The following is a 20,034-nucleotide window of genomic DNA, read 5'->3' as shown; positions in this document are numbered from 1 at the left end:
ATTACAAACACTAGAAAACTGATGGAAACGTGTAAAGCAACGCAGCAATAACTGCACAAATCATATAATGTTTTCAGAATCACCTGGAAGTTCTACTTAGGGAAGATGTCTTCTACCTCATACTATGCAAAAGAAACAATTGATGGACGTAATGCTGGACAATGCAAACATTCACCCCCAGTCACAATGATCTGGGTTTACTCCATCTTTCTTTTGCTCACCACACCACCCCAGTTTGGACCCAGCCATATGCAAATCAGTTTTGACCCTGCTCCTTGTAGGAACAGTCCAGCCTGAACTGACACGCCAGGTCCTCCCTGGACTGGAAACAAGCATCCTGGGACCGGTTTCAGGGTATCACCCTTCATCAGCCAGGTTAGCTTGTATCCAGTGGTGTAGTGAGCACGGGACCCACGTCTGGGCATACCCTTCCACTTAGGGCGAAATATGCAAAAGAAATAATTGATGGACGGAATGCTGGACAATGCAAACATTCACCCACAGTCACAAGGATCTGGGTTTAATCCATCTTTCTTTAGCTCACCGCACCACCCCAGTTTGGACCTAGCCATATGCAAATCAGTCTTGAGCCTTCCCCTTGCGTGAACAGTCCAACCTGAACTGCCAAGCCAGGTCCTCCCTGGACCGGAAACAAGCACCGTGGGACCAGTTTCAGGAAATAACCCTTCATCAGCCAGGCAAGCTTGAATCCAGTTGTGTAGTGAGCACGGGACCCATGTCTGGGGATACCCTTCCCACTTAGGGCGACATATGCAAAAGAAACAATTGATGGACGGAATGCTGGACAATGCAAACATTCACCCCCACTCACAAGGATCTGGGTTTAATCCATCTTTCTTTTGCCCACCACACCACCCCCGTTTGGACCCAGCCATATGCAAATCAGGCTTGACCCTGCTCCTTGTGGGAACAGTCCAGCCTGAACTGCCAAGCCAGGTCCTTCCTGGACTGGAAAAAAGCATCCTGGGACCGGTTTCATGACATCACCCTTCACCAGCCAGGCTAGATTGAATCAAGTGGTGTAGTGAGCACGGGACCCACGTCTGGGCATACCCTTCCCTCTTAGGGCGACATATGCAAAAAAACAATTGATGGATGTAATGATGGACAATGCAAACATTCACCCCATTCATAAGGATCTGGGTTAAATCCATCTTTCTGATGCTCACCACTCCACCCCAGTTTGGACCCAGCCATATGCAAATCAGTCTTGACCCTGCTCCTTGTGGGAACCGTCCAGCCTGAACTGCCAAGCCAGGTCCTCCCTGGACCGGAAACAAGCACCCTGGGACCGGTTTCAGGGCATCACCCTTCATCAGCCAGGCTAGCTTGAATCCAGGGGTGCAGTGAGCACGGGACCCATGTCTGGGCATACCCTTCCCACTTAGGGCCAGATATGCAAAAGAAACAATTGATGGACGGAATGCTGGACAATGCAAACATTCACCCCCAGTCACAAGGATCTGGGTTTAATCCATCTTTCTTTTGCTCACCACACCACCCCACCCCCGTTTGGACCCAGCCATATGCAAATCAGTCTTGACCCTGCTCCTTGTAGGAACAGTCCAGCCCGAACTGCCACGCCAGGTCCTCCCTGGACTGGAAACAAGCATCCTGGGACTGGTTTCAGGACATCACCCTTCATCAGCCAGGCTATCTTGAATCCAGTGGTGTAGTGAGCACTGGACCCACGCCGGGGCATACTCTTCCACTTAGGGTGACATATTCAAAAGAAACAATTGATGAACGTAATGCTGGACAATGCAAACATTCACCCCCAGTCACAAGGATCTGGGTTTGATCCATCTTTCATTTGCTTACCACTACACCCCAGTTTGGACCCAGCCATATGCAAATCAGTCTTGACCCTGCTCCTTTTGGGAACAGTCCAGCCCAAACTGCAAAGCCAGGTCCTCCCTGGACCGTAAACAAGCATCCTGGGACCAGTTTCAGGACATCACCCTTCATCAGCCAGGCTAGCTTGAATCCAGGGGTGTAGTGATCTCGGGACCCACGTCTGGGCATACCCTTCCCACTTAGGGCGACATATGTAAAATAAACAATTGATGGACGGAATGCTGGACAATGCAAACATTCACCCCCAGTCACAAGGATCTGGGTTTAATTCATCTTTCTTGATTTAGGCCCAGATCACTGTACTGGGGTGAATGTATGACATTGTTCTGCATTCTGTCCATCAATTGTTCTTTTTGCATTTGTCACCCCGAGTGGGACGGGTATACCCAGATGTGGGTCCCGTACTCTCCATGCCACTGGATTCAAGCTATCCTGGCTGATGAGGGGTGAAACCCCAAAACCGGTTCTAGGATGCTTGTTTCCAGTCCAGAGAGGACCTGACCTGGCAGTTCGGGCTGGACTGTACCTATTGGGTGCAGGGTCAAGACTGATTTGCATATGGCTGGATCTAATCTGGAATGGCATGGTGAGCAAAAAAACGATGCATTTAGGCCTAGATCTCTGTACTAGGGTGAATGTATGACAATGATTCTGTCCATCAATTGTTGTTTTTGCAATCTACCTCATACTAGGCACTCTGAAACCAACAGTGCAAGAGCACTGACTATGGCGGAGCTGCCTTGTTTAAAAAAAACAAAAATCTGTAAGGAACATATAACAAGCATTGGCATAGCCAATAGGCCTCGCTTTTGTGACCTTATAAGTATTTAGTTATGTAGCACAATATCCTTGGTGCAACAACATCAACTGTTGCATGTAAGCACTCCCACACCCACCAGGTACATAGGCTTTTGGTCGAAGGACAGGAAGGGTGTAAATGCAGGCTTGGATGTCCAATAACACAAGAGGACACCACCGTTTTCTGCAGCATACAAACAGGGTGGTAGCCACTATTACTCAGAAAATGAGCATACTTTGGCCGCATCCCTCAGCTCTGCTGTTCATTAAAATTAAAACATGGAAACATCATGAAGACTCATATGACTGTCCAACTCACTGTAGGATAAACACAGGGTATCCTGAAGATGGCAAGTGAAGGACATTACAGCATTCTAAATAAGAAATGGGGATAACTTTCACCCAATAGGGGATGTGGAGGTCATCAAAGCACTATACATAAAGAGAAATATGTGTCTATTGTGTTTTTAGAAGGAAATGACGTTAAATGGTTAAGCACTGAATCGTTAATGTGATTCAAAGGACAGAAACACTGCCTACTTCCTATGAGTTCACATTTAGGTACACGGTGCATAACCATATTTTGTGACTGTAGCGGAAAATGAAGAGCATGATGCCCACATAGGAAGTTAATTAAGGGATCTTACTTTCTACTAGAGAACATCATTTCCCTTCCGTGGAGGTGAACACATTGTACTGCTCCAGAGGCAAGCAGGACGGTCCAGGACCCCATTCTTGTGTTTTAAAAAGGTGTGGCCCACCACCTAGTCACTGAGGTGAAAGTAAAGAGAAATGAGTTGGCCGGAATATCTTACCTCATCAGCTTCAGGGTGAAACTATATGAGGCCCTTCAACATTGTCCTTGAGAAAGAAAGATAAGTGGGGCCACACGATCGCACTTGTATGTGTGCTCAATGACCTTACAAAAGCACATTGTGGAGGAGCAGAGATGGAAGCTTGCTTCGTTGCAGACAATGCAAAATCTGTAAATGGATTGCTACTTCAGGGCTAAATGCCAAAGGTATAGGATATTTAGATAAGCTAAAATATTATACTTGGAGGTAGCAACCTAAGTCTGAAGCAGCCAAGTGAATAGTGGTGCACCGTGCATTTACGTCAAACCCATTGTGAGGAGTAGCCACAGATGGAAGGAGAGGTATCTAAAGTGATCAGACAGATTAAAAATTCAGCACTGATTAAACACGATAACTTCAATCTGGAAAGAAAATGTGACAATATCTTGGGGGAACAAAGGATTAACTAGTGGTTAAATGGAAAAGCAGGAACACCCAAAAAGGGGACTGGGAGATACCACTGCACATTTCACCTCTGAGGCTTGAATTCGAGAATAGTGTGACATTTGGGTTATGGAGGGTGACATCTTCAGGAGAATATTGATAGAATAAAGAAGGATAAAGATAGAATGGAGCAGCCCAGAGACCGTCAAGAAGAATGATAAACAATTAAAAATGCAGTCCCCTTAAGGAAAGGAGTCACTAACTGGCACATGCATCAACAATGCCATTTGCGATTCCTTATTAGCGAAAAATAAGGATTCGCTAATAAGGAATAGCAAAAGGCTATGCATGTAGAAATCGCTTACAAAATAGCGATTTCTAAACATTCCTTAATTGCAACTCGCAAATTGCGAGTCGCAATTAAGGAATACCTCCCCATTTATTCCTATGGGCCTAGAGGCCCATAGGAATGAATGGGAAGACTTTCTCAATTTGCGATTCTCAATTAGAGAATCGCAAATTGCTCATGCAATTTCAAGGGTGCCAGGGTGTCAAAAGGAAACGCTGTTGCACCCCTGAAATCTGCATATGAGTACATCTTGCACACACACATGCCCCAAGGGCATGTGTGTGTGTAAAATGGAACTTTGAAAATGCACTTTAGTGCATTTTTCAACGTTTTTGCAAATTACCATGAAGTTCAACTTCATGGTAATTTGCTCCCCCTATTAGCGAAATTGCTAATATTTTTACTTTAATGCATTGCATTTAAGGAATCTCAATTTGAGATTCCTTAAATGCAATCGCAATTTAAGTAATCGCAATTTAGAGATTACTTAAATTGCGATTTTTGCATTTGGGATGATGCATCCCAAATGCAAAAATACCGGTCGCAAAGGGGCAGATTCTGAGAATCTGCCCGTTTGCGACCGGTTTTTGCTTTGATGCATGTGCCTGATAGTGTATACATAAATCCAGCGGAAAGATGCGAAGGTATGAAGGACATTCAAACTCCTAAAAGGAATATGCACATTTCCGGAGCAAACAAAAAAATACAATAAACTAAAACTAGCGATTGTGAAATGAGACCTGACGTGGAAGAAGAGAGCTTACTAGGGATAACATTAGATAATATATTTTTACATTATGGGTAGAGAATGCATGAAACAGTCTCTCAGATCAAGTAGTGGAAACACAAATGGTAAACGACTCAAACATGCAAGGGACACATACATGGATGCACTAGAAGTTACCAAGCAAAGATTCAAGTAAAACACCATGTAAGAGGGTTGGTGTGCCTAGCTAGATTAGGCAAGGATAATGGTAAACCGGATTGACTCTGCAGGCTGAAGCTCCTATCAAGTCCGAAGTTCCTATTGGTTACCAGCGGGCCCCAAACTCACATTCCCCTTCAGGGAAAACATACATAAGACTTGGGAGGCAGTGCTTCTATGATTGGGAACAGCTGGCCCTTCTCAGCATCAATGACCGAAACAGAACATGTGGCATTTATTAGCCTTGGAGGTAGGCTTGTGATACCAGTTCGCTTGAAGTTTGTTTTACATATATAGCGCACGACGCAGGAGGGGTTGGCTTCGGTGCTTCGGTAGCAAAGCTCCTCCGTGGCTCGGCCTCTCACAGCCATTCCCCCTTACTCCTGCTGGTAGATACGAGGGAGCCTTCATGCTCAAAATCCTGGGTCTCTCTGGAGAGACCTGCAGCAGGAGGGCCAATTAAGATTGTAGTTTTGTCAAAAATGACGTGAGATAGAAAGGCTGGATTTGATAATCGAAATGCGGACCATGCAACAGGCACCAGAAAATGTAGCACTGCCCTGTTTTTAAAGGCATGATGGACTACGGCGGCCAGCGGAAATACTATTTCGCCCACCAGTTTTCTGCACGTGCGTGCACAAGAACTGGGAATTGCCACATTTCTGAAAATCAGACAACAAAATACTTCAGCTTTAGCAAAGTAATTCTCTTTTCATGGTGCAAGTGCATGTTATGAGGTTTCGTTGTGTGTTATTGCACATGGGGCACGGGCGCCATGCTGTTACCCACTTCTCACCTCTGCAGTATCATACTGGTCATTCCTCTGGCGATGTTGCGGACACTGCATTGGTACCAAAGCAAACTCTCTTAATAATATATATTTAGGGCCGCAGACGGATGCTGAGCCACGGAGCAGCACCGAGGCGGCTGCAGGAAGTGCGGCCGTGACCGGGAGTGCGGCCGCGACCGAGAGTTGTGTGCGCGCACGAGCAGGAATAAAATAAAAAAAACACAGGGAGAGCGAGAGGAAAGCCTCACGCGAGCAAGAATAAAATAAAAATAAGCATAGGCCGCACGGCCGTAAAAGTAATGCGCCCGCGCAACCATGTAAGCAGAGTGACGCGATCTGTGGTGGGGGAGGGGAGGGGATTGAAGCGCGGAGAGAGGCACGCAAGGCTTAATGGGCCTTGACAGAAACCCACATGGCGGCTGCGCGCGTGCACGCACACATGCAACCAAGCTTGAGGCCAGGAAAAGCCTCTGGTAGCACTTTTAAAAGCCCGTTTACAAACTTTCTCGCAGAGCAGCGCATGCAATGGCTCAGCGAGACCTAAAAATGGCAGGGTACAACAACAGTGTGGACAAATTATCACCTGACAAAATGTTGTTTCCAAATTATAGTTTACCAAAACATCGCCCCACTAGAGTTAATAATTGAACATGAACTTCCAATGGGAAAATATGTTTTAAAAAAACATTTATGGCACAATATTTATGTCAGGCCATATGTATGAACAATATTTGTACATACCATAAAAAATATTCATGTTATAGCCTGATTTATACTCCTAAACCAGGAATAGATGAACATTATGAAGAATGGCATCTCTGTAGTCTTCAAATTCATGTAAGATAATTTTGACAAATGTTTTTGCTTTATTGAGTAGTGCGATTAAAAGAGCCAAACTAGTAACTGTGTTGCTGATTGGAACCTCTTTTAATGTGTATTTATCAATAAGTGGTGTGCATGAAGGTCTATAGGGCTCTTTTAAAGTTTTGTTGAACAGTGCATCCTAGATAAAAGGTTGTGTGTACTATTCAATCAAACTTGTGATTCTCCATCCATATAGAGTTGAGGGGGTCTCAGGCTTCTGGCAATAGAGACTCTTGATTGAAAAGTCCATCTACCACAACACCACTGGCTCTTAGTAGAATTCGGCCAGTTCTGTTTATAGAAATAAATACGGTCCGGGGTAGGAAAATCGCATATTGCCCCATACACAGCGATAAAACTCAATGTGCATCAGGGCCATTGTTAATTTGTTTTACAAAAAAACATAAGGACATTCCCAAATGTGTTACTAAATCATTTGTCACTAAGAATGTTAAAGGATCTATAGCCTTTTCCATCCCTATTATTGAAGGTAGGATATCTGAAAATAACGACGACACAAAATTATCTTCTAAAACATTGTCTACTTCATCACCAAACTTTTCAGTACATCTGACAACGACAGTGTTAGGCCTGGCCCTTTTTGCAGGTTTGTCTCCAAACTTTTTGCATTTTCCCTCCTATTTTTCTGATCCTGTCTTCGTTGGCTATACGATCCTGGGCACTTTACCACTGCTGATCTGTGCTAAAGTACATATGCTCTCTGTGTAAATTGTGATTATGATTGGTTATCCATGATTGGCATGTTGGATTTACTGGTATAACCCCAGTAAAGTGTACTGAGTGTGCTAGGACCTGTAAATCAAATGCTACTATTGGGCTTGCAGCACTGGTTGTGCCACCCACAGGAATACCCTGCAAATGTATCTCAGACCTGCCACTGCAGTGTCTTCACGGGCAGTTGTAAATTGCCATGTTGACCTGGCAAGTGCATCCACTTGCAAGGCTCTACCCTTCCCTTTTCTTACATGTAAGGCACCGCTCAGATAGGCCCAAGGTACCTCCATGGGCATGGTGCAGTGTATGTGAAAGGTTGGATGTGTTTTACATGTCCTGACAGTGCACTACTGTGCTTATCGTCTTTCACTGTTGAAAGACGGTCTGTCCTATAGGCTATCATTGGAGATCACAGTAACATTTTGAATGTGTAGCTTTCAATTGGGACAAGATAGAAAATTGGAGTTTAGGCTCTCTGAACTCAGAATTTATAAACACACCTTTTGGTAAAGGTGGTTTTTAAATTGTGTGTTTGAAAATGCCACTTTTAGAAAGGGGACATTTTCTTGCTTTAACATTCTGTGTGCCTCTGACTGTTTGTGTATTCAGCGTCTGTATTTGTAGTAAAAGCAGTTGAGGATGTCCATTCCCTCTAGACAGTCACAGAGGGGGTTGAGGTGTGCCCTGCATTGCCTGGGTGACTCATCGCTGGGCTAGATAGACCTGGTCTGCATTTACAGTGGTGGTAGGAGTTTCGCTAGCAACCGAATAGGCTAAGTTTCCTTTGAACAATGCTGTCTTCACCCCGGGGGTCATGCTGGACTAAGGAGGACCGTACTGGTTTGGACTGAGCTCAGAGACTCTGCCACAAAGAGAACAATGAGAAAATGGGGTATGTGTATGAGACCTTAAACCCCAGGACTTTGGATTACTTCAAGAAACAAGAGGGCCCTGCCAAGAAGAAGAGCAGTAGGACTGTGTGAGGAGCGCTCCTTTTTTGAGTGAGGGGTGGGTTGGCCTGTAGTTGTTGCTTTTGTCTGTGGTAGAGGAAAATGACTGACACTTTTTGCCCTGCTGTGGTATCCTGATTGGGAAGAAATCTCCATGGGCTTGTGTGTGCTTGCCTCCTTTTGGAAGTCTCAGGGAAATCAAAGACTTCAAAGCAAAGATTCTTGCAGATCTCATATAATTGCCTGGGAAGAGAGCTGGAGTAGCTGTGTGAGGAGCGCTGCTCCTGACTTGTGTGGGGTAGGATGGCCAGCAGTGGTTGCTCCTGCCTGGAGCAGAAGAAGGACTGCACTTTCCTAAATTGGCCAAACAGCACGTGATGAGCGCTGTGTTCTGCCCCTTCATTTCTCAAGTGAAAGCACGTGAAGAGAGCTTTGGTTTGTCCTACAGCACATGCAGCGGTGCACTTTCCTTGTAGTTTCTTAAGGGACATAAGCAGAGAGCTGAGGAGGAAGGTGCGCTTTTCCTCTCCCTGGCGGCTTGTCATGTTCCCTCATTTTATCTACAGCCAGGCATCTGCATCTTGACCCGTGGCTACAAACGATCATGGTACAGAGGCAGTGAGGAATCCCGGCCGGGAGTTCCTCTACATTGCGGGGGCAACACCGATGTCATGAGGGATAGGCTAGCTGTCGCAGAGGATGCAGAAGGCCACTGCCCAGAGAAGAACCCTGCGGTCTGGGTACTGTGACTTAGTGGACGGGAAGAATATGTTGGCGGCTGCCGGGGACATCAATGGTGACCGGAAAGTGAAGAGGAACTACTGCATGGTGACCTTACCAGCTCAGCGCCCGCCGCTGGTGGAGTGGGACTGAGCTTCACGGCATGGCAGCTACGTCGCGTGGTCACAGGCAGCTGCTTGGTGATTATTTAGTGTGCGGGGGACCTAGAGTGAGGGCAGGGTGTGTCTGCTCCCCCGTCCTAACTCCTACCTTGGGAGGCATTTCTTTGCTCTTGTGGCCATTGCGGGGCAGACCCTCGATCTGCAACTGGCCTCATGAAGGCAGCCGGATTTAAAGTGGGCATTTTAGGTGCTGGGACTCAAATCTGAACGGCAACAATTTTGTGCCTGATATATGGCTGGATGTCATTTGTATGCCTTGCAGAGGAGCAACAGACATAATGTAATATCTACATATTATGTCCAGTGGGGATGTTTCATGACAGGTGCAATATATGTGGGTTTTCTTTATTGCACTACCCATGATGTTTTATCTATGTGGTGTTGTAACAATCGGCTAGTTGGCAAACTGCTAGTGATTCGCACCTGCGGCCTATCAGTCCTTACTGTAATGATTTCACTTTTATGCTTTTGACCAGTGCCTAGTTGGCACACTGAAGGTAATTTATGTGATTGTGGTCTAGTGTGTTTTACCTATAATACAAAGTGCCATTTTTTATATAACCTTGTGTGGAGTCTCTTTTGTGGTGTGCCTAGTGTGTCACTGGTGTGTGTGTGTGTTGCGCAAATGCTTTACACATTGCTTCTGCTCTGCCAAGCTACCAAGGGTGTGATCAGGGGTTATCTTGGGTGTGTAACTCCCTTACCCTGACTAGAGTGGTAAGTTCTGCCTGGCTTACGCACATACCCTAGCCAAATCAGAAACCCCATTTCTAACAGACAGGTTCATCTCATTTAGCCTTAACAAGCCCTTACTCAAGAAGCCAACTACTTACTTGGCATCATACCAGAGCTTAGTTGTACCAAAGCCTAGTCCTTGCAGCAAAAGCCTTGGAAATACTAAGAAGAAACATCAAAATTCTCTATTATCTTAATCAATATAGATCACTGAGTGATCATCTGGCATCTCCCCTCATTGTGACAATACACTAACACAGCATCATGCTATTCCATTTGAATGACTCCATTGACATCAATGGCATGTTTAGGAAAGCACTCCCTTTGACATGGTTTCACCCCCCCCTTTTTGCCTGACTCTGAGCGCAACTTTGTCTGAATGTGCACTAGGTCCCTTCTAATCAGGTTCCCAGTGCCTGTGTTATTTCCCAAAACTGTACCTCTGTTTTCACAATTGGCACACCTGTGATTCACATATAAGCCCATCGTAAAAGGTACTAATGGTAGGTACCAAGGGTATTGTGACCAGAGAGGGTCTCTAAGGGCTGCAGTATGTATTGTGCCACCCAAGTACACCTCTCACTAAAACCATGCAAACTGCCACTGCAGCCTGTGTTTTTTGATGCAACTAAAACCGAAGAGTCAACCTGGCACACTGTGTGTGCCAGGCCTGCCAGCACTGCCAGAGGCATAGGTAAGACACTCCCACAGCAGGCCTCAAAGCCCTAAGGCAGGGTGCACTATGCCTCTGGTGAGGGCATAACTGCATGAGCAGGGGTTGCCCCTATAGTGTCTAACTCTATTCTTAGACATTATAAGTGCATGGTGAAGCCATATCGAGCACATTGGCTGGGAGCTTGTCAATACGAGTTCCACAGCTCCATGATGGCTTCACCAAATTCCAAGACGTTTGGTACCAAACATCTCAGATTAATGAGCCCACACTGATGCCAGTGTTGGATTCATTAATAAATACACTCAGAGGGCACCACAGAAGTTACTTGTAAAACCTACCCAACCGCTTGTGTGTAACTGACTGGTCTGCACCAGTCTGCCACTTCCAGACATGTTTCTGACCCCCTTTGTGGGAGCCTTGTGGCCTCATGGGTTAGAAACAAAGCCTGCTCTGGGTGGAGGCGCTTCACACCTACCTTGCAGGAACAGCATTTAAGGACGGTAAGCTTCAAAAGCTTCCCTCCCTTTGTTATGCTAGCCAGGGCAGGCCTCCAACTAGTGGAGATGCCCGAACTACTGACCAACATCACAACTTACCTTGAGAGCCACTGGTTCCCTTCATCCAGCATCCTGGTCCAAGCCTGCAGTCTTAGTTTGAAATCTCTAGCCTCCATTGCTTTGCATTGGGAGCCCGGTGCTGTGTTGGTACTCTACACCCGTCTACCTCTGTGCCGCCGAGGGTGTGTGTCTGATGCTGCTTTGGGACCTTCCCATTGCTGGTCCTTACCCCCCCCCCGCCCCAACCACCGCCGAGATTGCCACCCAACTCTGATTTTGCGTACCTGCAACCAGCACGTTTTTGCGTGCCCCCAGTCTCCTTTGACTAACACTGGGCCCCAGTCACTAAATTTGACCTCTGCTCCCTGCCTCACCAGTGCCGCTAGTTGTGCAGTCTCTATGTTTATCTGACCCTTGTCCAGTGTTGGTCCTAAAGCCCGAAGAATGGAATTGTAAGTTGTGTACTTACCTGTGAAAGTACAACTTTGTCTTTCCTCCATATGTCAACTTTGAACTGTTTGAGAAATGCACTGTGTCCACTTTTTATACTTCAAAACTGTGATTTTACAAGACGTGTCCTACTTCAACAAAGGATCTTTGGTTCTAAGTAATAAACAAAGTAATATTTTTTATAAACAATTGGTCTCGGATTTAGTCACTGAGTGTGTGTAATCATTTCTTGCCTGAGTCTGTACAACAAATGCTTTACACAACCCACTGATAAGGCTAATTCTCAACCACACTACCACAAAAGAGAGCATTTAGTATTATCTACTCTAGCCTCTGTAAAGGCTCTGGGGATCCACCGGACCCTGTGCACGCTATACCTTACTTTGGTATAGTACATACAGAGCCGGCTTCCTACAGCATGACATTAACATCGAATTATGCAAATTAAAATCTATAGGCTCCTCATTAGTCCCCCTCTAATAAGGGACTCCGTTTACCAATCTCTGCAGACACATACTTTGCTGATGGAACATCAAAACATATGGAGTACCCTTGCTGGCCCTGCTGTTTGTCTTGACAGAAAGGATTACACAGAGGGTCAGGCTAGGAAAAGCCAAGGTTTCACAGATTTGTTTGCCATGGTATGAATTTTGTCGATATACAAGAATTAAATATTCCACTCTTCTCTCAAATTAACATCCTTCACAGTAACTTCTAGATTTGTAATAGTGCTGTCTTTAATAAGATAATACATGAAAATGAGGGCCTGCCCAAATGTGATATACCTCTTTTTGTCTAGTCTATTCTATGTCTCTGCTGTTTTTTATTCTGCCTGGTAGGGTTATAAACTCTAAAGGAGAAACTAAATGATGCAGTTTACACTGATACAAGGAGCTTATAGTCTGAGCGTTTGTGCACGGTTGTGTTTGCATGCAGTAGTGCATTAAACCACAATGCCTGTTGCAATTATATTTAAAGTGATTGATCCTAAAAACACTTATTTTCTTCCCACACAATTCATTGTCTTGTCCTTGTAGGAAGCATTTATGTAACCTTGATGGTTCCTTCCTGTTTTTCATTTCAGGTGCAGTTTCAAACTGCATTTCTAGAACTCCTTAGTGGCCTCTTGGTGGGTGTAAATCCTTTCATATGTTTTTGAGAAATTAAGAATCCAAAATATTTGTATATTTGAGTGTTTTGGTTTGCAAGGGGCTCACAAGAGTCCACATCAAAGACTTCTGATTTTCCTGTTGACTGGTTCACTCCCATGGGAGCTGAGGCTCCCGCAAGCGCAGTGAGAGCTCACTTCTGATTGGCTGGCCGCAACATGAAGAGAAATTGTGCGCCCAGCATTTCAGGACATGGTGGCATATCCCCATGTCCTAAAAAAATTAAAAACGAAGTATAAGGGGTGCAGTGTAAGGGTACCTGGCTATGTTCTACCCCCTCAATGATAACATCACTGCAACATTTGAAATGACATCATTCAATCATTCAATCAATCAGGATTTATAAAGCACGGCTACTCACACGATAGGGTATCCAGACGCATGATGACAACACTGTGCATGGCAGGAGCGAGAGTTATAATTCCGTTAGGGTATGAGTTATAGTTACTTGCGATAACTAAAACGGGTGAATGTCATATCTTCATAGTATCCTAGATTTGGATAAATCAATAGGCATGCCCTGAACCAGTTCATTCTGTGAAAATATTGGTTCTGATGCTGGATGCTGAACTGACTTTGGACAATTAGATAAGCACAGTGGCATTATTTTTGGATACCTTATATAATTATGCACAGCGTTTTGGCGAATGCTCTTTTTTAATAAAGTAACTGAAATTCAATATGAATGTGTGCAAGTATATTTTGCGTCATAAAAACTAACCACAAATCCAGTCATCAAATATTTCATAATTACAAAACTATCCACATACTCGACTGCTGGAAACATAGACTAATTTGGGACAAAAACAAGTCAGATCTCCTATAACCACATATGGCAAATCATACCAAGGCAGAGTCTAGGGCCGGCTTCAGCGCTGGGGGCGTTTAGTGACCCCCCCCCCCCCCAAATGACCACCTTCGCCACAGATTCCTGACTACCACCCTTTAAGAGTGCCCCTCGAGCCTCCATAACCACTCTCTCTCAGATGCATTTAACTAGCTCGACTCATACCAGTGTATGGTGTCAGAGCTCTTTACATCACATTCACATTACACAGAGACAATCAACCGCGTAAATCAGTGTATAAAACATGTTACATAAGACAGAGGACTAGGAGGTGTAGGAGTCACATGTCATCCATACTGGTAGGCAGGATAGTTTAAGAGTGCTTGGTCTGAGAAGCACAAACTCAGAATTGAAAACGGAACACCAGAGTTGGGCGTTCTCTTTAATAATAAGAATCGATTTCTACCCAAATGAACTCGTTTTGCACCTTGAGTCTATCTTCTAATCTATACTTTGCAATGTGCGTTCAGTTCTTTGATGACAGTTAATAAATCATTGTTCTATATAAGAATTGTAACTTATAAACTGCAAGTAACAAAAGGATGTCTCTTAGAAAAGCAGAAACCCACCTACCTATTTACATTATATACACTTTGTGATCTGTATGGTACACGTTCATTGCAGCAGGTATATTAATTCTCTGTGCTATATTTTACGATCAGTCAAAACCTCAACTAAACAAAAAACTCCTATCTCTCTCCAGGAAGAACATTAATCACCGGAGTTATCTTAACATTTTTATTGTTGCCTGGAAATTGATAGAGGCAAGGAACATGGCAGCAGGTGCTTTTAAAATAAAAATAAACTTACAAATAGGGCACCCCGGAATTCAGCACCCGGTGCGGCGGCACCGGTCTCACTGCTCTAGAGCCAGCCCTGCTTCTGCCCCTACACAGACAATAGATGTGGATGCATGGAGTAGGCTCTGCCCCCATTGCAGCCTGTGAGAGGTTGAGGCTGGCCATTATTATCTAAAGGATAGGGCAGATTATACGTTGCCCTCTTTTCGACTGCGCGGTCCAAGCCTCTGAAATAGGCGCTCTCTGTAGAACAGCGCCCATTGGCTGTGGCTAACTGTATAGGCTGAGGCTGGGAAGGCAACCCTGGTAATGACATGCATTGATTCAATTACAGCCAGATGGTGCCCTGTGGTGGAGAGCGCGACAGATGCTGTCCACCTCATGAGAACGCTGTTCATCTCTTGTGCAGTCTGTGTGATTGTCAGTTCGCCTACACTTCAGCTTCTTGGACCCATGCTATAAGTGCAGCATGGTGGTGGTTTGAGATGGGCTCCATTTCTTCTCAGTTCCTCCCCTTCCCAAGGCACACTCACAATAGAAGCAAGTCATGCAGCAGAAGGATGTTCTTCCTGACACTTGACTCTCCGATCACTGAATGGCGGAGCTGTGGGTTGGCCAATGAGGTGACATTTCATACAAAGCAGTGACTGAAGGGGGCTGGCCCATTGCTCACTTTCTGTATGATAATTGTGGGCTGATTCTGACTTTGAGTGACACTTCAGCAAAGGCAGACCTGAAGCCAGTTTATGCTTTTCTAGATTTATATTATTTTTGAAAGTTTGTCAGTGAACTAAAACTGTTTCATCCCATGCCTAAAATAAATTACACAAAATGTAAATGGCAGAATGTCAAAAATGGTTACCCACCATTAACTGAAATATTCTACCTTATCTTATGGCTTGGCAAAGGTATCAATGGTGGATTTTGTAATTTACATTCTGAATAATAAAATTATCCTTTACAGTTGAGGAGAAGTGCCAATGTGAGTGTTGCAAGGCAGCTGAATTCATAACCACCCTCTCTGTCGAAGAGCTGATGAGTGAGGCCGGCCAGAAAGAGCTACTGAGACTAGAAGAACTACTGGAAGGTAAAGAATTTGATCAGAACATGTACATATTTACTGATAATTATGAACACTGAGAAATATGCATTTTATATGTTTTAATAGAATATTTTTATATATTTATCCCATCAAAGGACTTTCAAACCATAGGAGTAATGTGCTATAGATCAAAGGAGATATAGAGAATGACAAAACAAAATAAGAGTGTCATATGCAATGCGTTCATCTGAAGAGGGTCAAAGTTTATAGACTCGGCACATTCAGACTAGACATATTGTGTTAATTTATCATTTACCATATTTGGGATAGTGTGCCATGAAATGCATGAAATGGAGGTTGCTGGATGGTGATATTTGTTTATGGGAAAGGTGATCTTGAGAGCATGTATTACAAATAATAAAATATCTCAAACTTCCATGACCTTATAAAGGAACTCAGCCTTCGGCCTCGTTCCTTAATTTAAGGAAAAACACCTTAATTAAAAAACTTTATCAAAGCAAAAAAAGTATTTAAGGACCCCTTCCCCCCCACTCAAAAAAAAAACAAATCTTGATCCTTCTTTGTGGTCTGCCTATAGTCTAATTTCTCTTCTGCCTACTCTGGCCGAAGTTCTGTAAAAGCACGTTAATTAACAGCTCATGGTGTATACGAGGCTTAATGTACACTCCAACCCTTGTAATCGGGCTTTAGAGCAGGCCATAGCACGGAGTTGTCTCGCCTCACCTTGACAGAATATCTAAGGCATCAATTAGACAATGGTGGCACCACTGTTCGGATTCCTTTAGACCTCAGCTCAGCTTTTGACACAGTGAATCACAAAACTCTACTTCAAAGACTAGAGGTTAAGGGTGTGCAGGATATGGCCCTGTGTTGGCTGGACTCTTTCCTGAAAGATTGTGGTTTCCAGGTTCACACTTATCAGCACCGCTCACAGACACCCCCTCTTCTATCTGATGGTGCTCGAGTACCCACACTTAGTCCAACCCTTTTTAATCTTTAAGTAAGGCCACTTGCAGATATTGTAAAAAACTGCGGTCCTACTCTCCTCATACGCCGACAACACTCAGATTGTTGTCTCCCTGTCATCTCCAGAGAATCGTAGTGCCGAGGCCTGAACAGCTGCCTTACACAAGTTTCTTCCTTGGATAAATGCGAATTCCCTCAAGCTGGAGGGGGATAAGACTGAGGTTCTGCTGCTCGGTAAACTCACCATCTTTGGGGGCATCATCTGTGGCCTGAGGCTATGGGTACTGTTCCCACTCCAGTACTGTCGTGTAATTCCTTCTAATCTGTAGGATCTGTACATTGATTGGACAACATAAACTAAGGGCTTGGTGTCAAGACTGATTCCGGACACACCCGCAGGATATGTTGAGCTACGGACCAGGTAGCTCACAGTGCCACCTGAATTCCCCCTAACCTTACCAGGGAGAGAAGGGTTCCTGGCAACCACTGAAAATGACAACCCTTAACCCTCTGGGATTCTAGAAACAGTACAGAACCTTTCGCTCAGTCACTCGTGCTCACTTATTCCCAGAGAAATATACAGAGAATACACAGTGGGATGTTTTCAATAAATGTATTGAATCAAGGTTATTCTTGCACAAAAGGTGTGTGCTGCAATGATTAATAGACAGAAGCAGAAAAACGTGATTACAAGCACCAAAAGCGTAAACAGTAGATATAGTTCTATGATGGTGCTAAAACAATCTCTATATGCAGGCATATAAAACAAGGCAGTAATCGAGCATACTCCTACGATTCGAACCCTACTCTAAGTGTACCTAGTGTGTGTGTAGGTATAGAGCCAAGAATCACCCCAAGGGACGATCCAACCCCGTTGCCTGATGGGATAGAATGAAGGACCCCGTCTTAGTCACAAACTGGACACCCATCATGAGATGTCAGACCGCTGCATGGCGAATTCTCAGCATGCAAGGACCTCGGTGTCCGCGGAAGTGCCTCCTCTGGTAAACTATTGGGATGCTCATCATTTATAATAGAAAGCAGCCTTGTGATGTGCCTATAGATTAGGGATATTATGGATATGTGGATAACCCTCTCGCCCTGTGGATGAAGATAGAGATGACATTTGTACATAGTGCGAAACAAGACCTTGTACATGATGTTCAGGGCTTTGTGATAATGTTGTGCAAAACTAGATATGTGAACAAGTTTAGTTTCGAGGAAAGTTATCCCACATTGTCATGCATGCAAATATGTGCAAAAGGTCACAGCTGAAAATTGTATTTGTGAGGACAATGTAAGACTGCTGCTTCACTACATGGGCCTAACCTGGGAATATAACAGTATCAGAGGTCAACAATGTAGGGGTATGGCTTGATGACAGGCTGTGTATGAGTCATTTAATCACCAAGGTGGCATCCTCCTGCTTTGGTATTTTAAAATGGCTCAGGAAAATAAATTCCGGGTTTTCGTCCTGTTTCTGCACAAAGAACCGATATCTAGGTTATTTCCAGGTTGGATGGCATAAACATTCTTTACCTAGGTGTCACGAAGGGCCTGCTCAAGCAACTGTGCACAACGCTGCTGCAAGACTCCTACTTCACCCCTCAAAGGTTTCCCTTTACGTTTTCCTCTGCTGCCCGTCTCCTCATCAACTCTGTTAGTTGCCAATTGAATTTCGTGTTCAATGTAAATCTTTATGCTGTGTGCACAAATGTCTTTCCAATTCTGCCCATATATCTAAGAGCTCGGTTTCTACCATCTATAGTCTCTGCGCTCAAGCTATCTTGCTCTTCTGCAATTCCCAGAATTAGCAAAACCCGTCAACGAGGTCGAGGATTTTTCTTCTTAGGCCCGAAGAGGTGGAATTCCTTCCTCTCTGCTTTGAGAGCACGTCGCTCTCTCTCGGTCTTACTCAAGAAATTAAAAGCCTGTTGTTGGAAGAGACCTGCTTGGGAGTACCAGATACTTTACTGTAGCTTAGTGCTGGGAAACCCTTTCTGGGTAGCCATGTGCTGTACAAGTCTGTATATAATAATATTAATAATAATAATTAGTAGCCAAGCAGCTTCCCGCTGATTTTCACTATCCTTTCTATGAACACTAAAGGGTAGTTTATTCCTAGTAATATGTGGTCACACAGTCACCCATCTCACAAAATACTTTAAAACTTTGTGTCTTGCACTTTTATATGAAATAAATACGAAAACTGTCGCCATGAAGAATAAAAGTCGAATTTGTAGCACAAAATTAAACACACCAAAAATGCTTTTATTATTGTGTTCCTAATAGATAGTTGAGTCTGTTTTACCACAATTCAGGGATTTACTTTATAGCATATCTATCTATCTATCTATCTATCTATCTATCTATCTATCTATCTATCTACTATCTATTGATCCTTTTATACATTTGCTGAAAAACATAGTTTAATCTGATTTATGGCTCTAGCTCAAATGTATAAAACAACTTAGACAGCTATGGTCACCAATGCACAAAACACAGGCCATAATTTGTGCCACACACCATGTTGATTTCTTGATAGCTGTCTTTGTATTTCTATGGTAATGTCAAATTACTATTTTAAGCTTTCTTTGTATCTCTGAGATATTGCCAAATTGCCGTTTATAGCATGTTTTATACGTTGGTATCTTTAACTGGCAAATTTCAGTATATCTACCTGTTTGAGTCAATATTATACCTTAGTTTTTATCTCTTTTTTTTTTAGTGAATTTCAGTGTTTTATTACATATTTTAATTATTTGCAAATTCCCGTTGCACATGGTTTTTGTCTGTGCAAAACTGGGTTGGGGCTCAGAATGAGTATTGTGATCAGGACCTATGCTCAAACCACCTTGAGAATAAAACTATCAGAGCTTTCAGCCATTTTCAGTGTGTTTTGGTCTCAGGGTTCATCTTGTGGCCGGACCCTGTGCAAAACCTACTGCAGACAGCCAACTTCCCCAGTACATTGCCTTAGGCAATGAACAGTGGTGGTTAGGAGCAGGCACTGACCTGCGGCCTCTCCCTGAATTCAACCCCACTTAGGCAGTCAACCCCTGCTGCACACTGATAACTCACCATGGAAATGTACAGCAGCCAGCCCCTGGTCCCGACCACATGGCACTTACCACATGTACTCTGTGGTCAAACACTCATTATTATTACATCTGCCTGGGCTTCATTTTTCCCCACTGTGTGAAATTCACAAATCATATTTGATTTGCCAGTCACACACAAAATATCAGCTGAATCATACTCCTAAAATGGCAGCTTGCAATATTGACTTGACTCTTGAGTCCGGCTCTGTTTTCGGTGTTTTTTTCTTTCACAGAGGTCTTG

General features: G+C 44.0%; 1 protein-coding gene across 1 annotated transcript in view; it reads left to right on the top strand.

Annotated features, from left to right (window-relative positions):
* The window catches only part of LOC146799893 (cytosolic phospholipase A2 gamma-like), a 335,231-nt gene that overhangs the window by 166,328 nt on the left and 148,869 nt on the right, over positions 1-20,034 (top strand). Inside the window, exon 7 of the mRNA XM_085623690.1 lies at positions 15,628-15,750. Coding sequence (XP_085479816.1) covers positions 15,628-15,750 — 123 coding nt within the window. The remainder of the gene's footprint in view (positions 1-15,627; positions 15,751-20,034) is intronic.

Source organism: Triturus cristatus, chromosome 8 (assembly GCF_964204655.1).
Source record: "Triturus cristatus chromosome 8, aTriCri1.1, whole genome shotgun sequence".
Lineage (NCBI taxonomy): Eukaryota > Metazoa > Chordata > Amphibia > Caudata > Salamandridae > Triturus > Triturus cristatus.
Note: the sequence above shows the minus strand (reverse complement) of the source record. Positions and strands in the feature narration are given on the sequence as shown.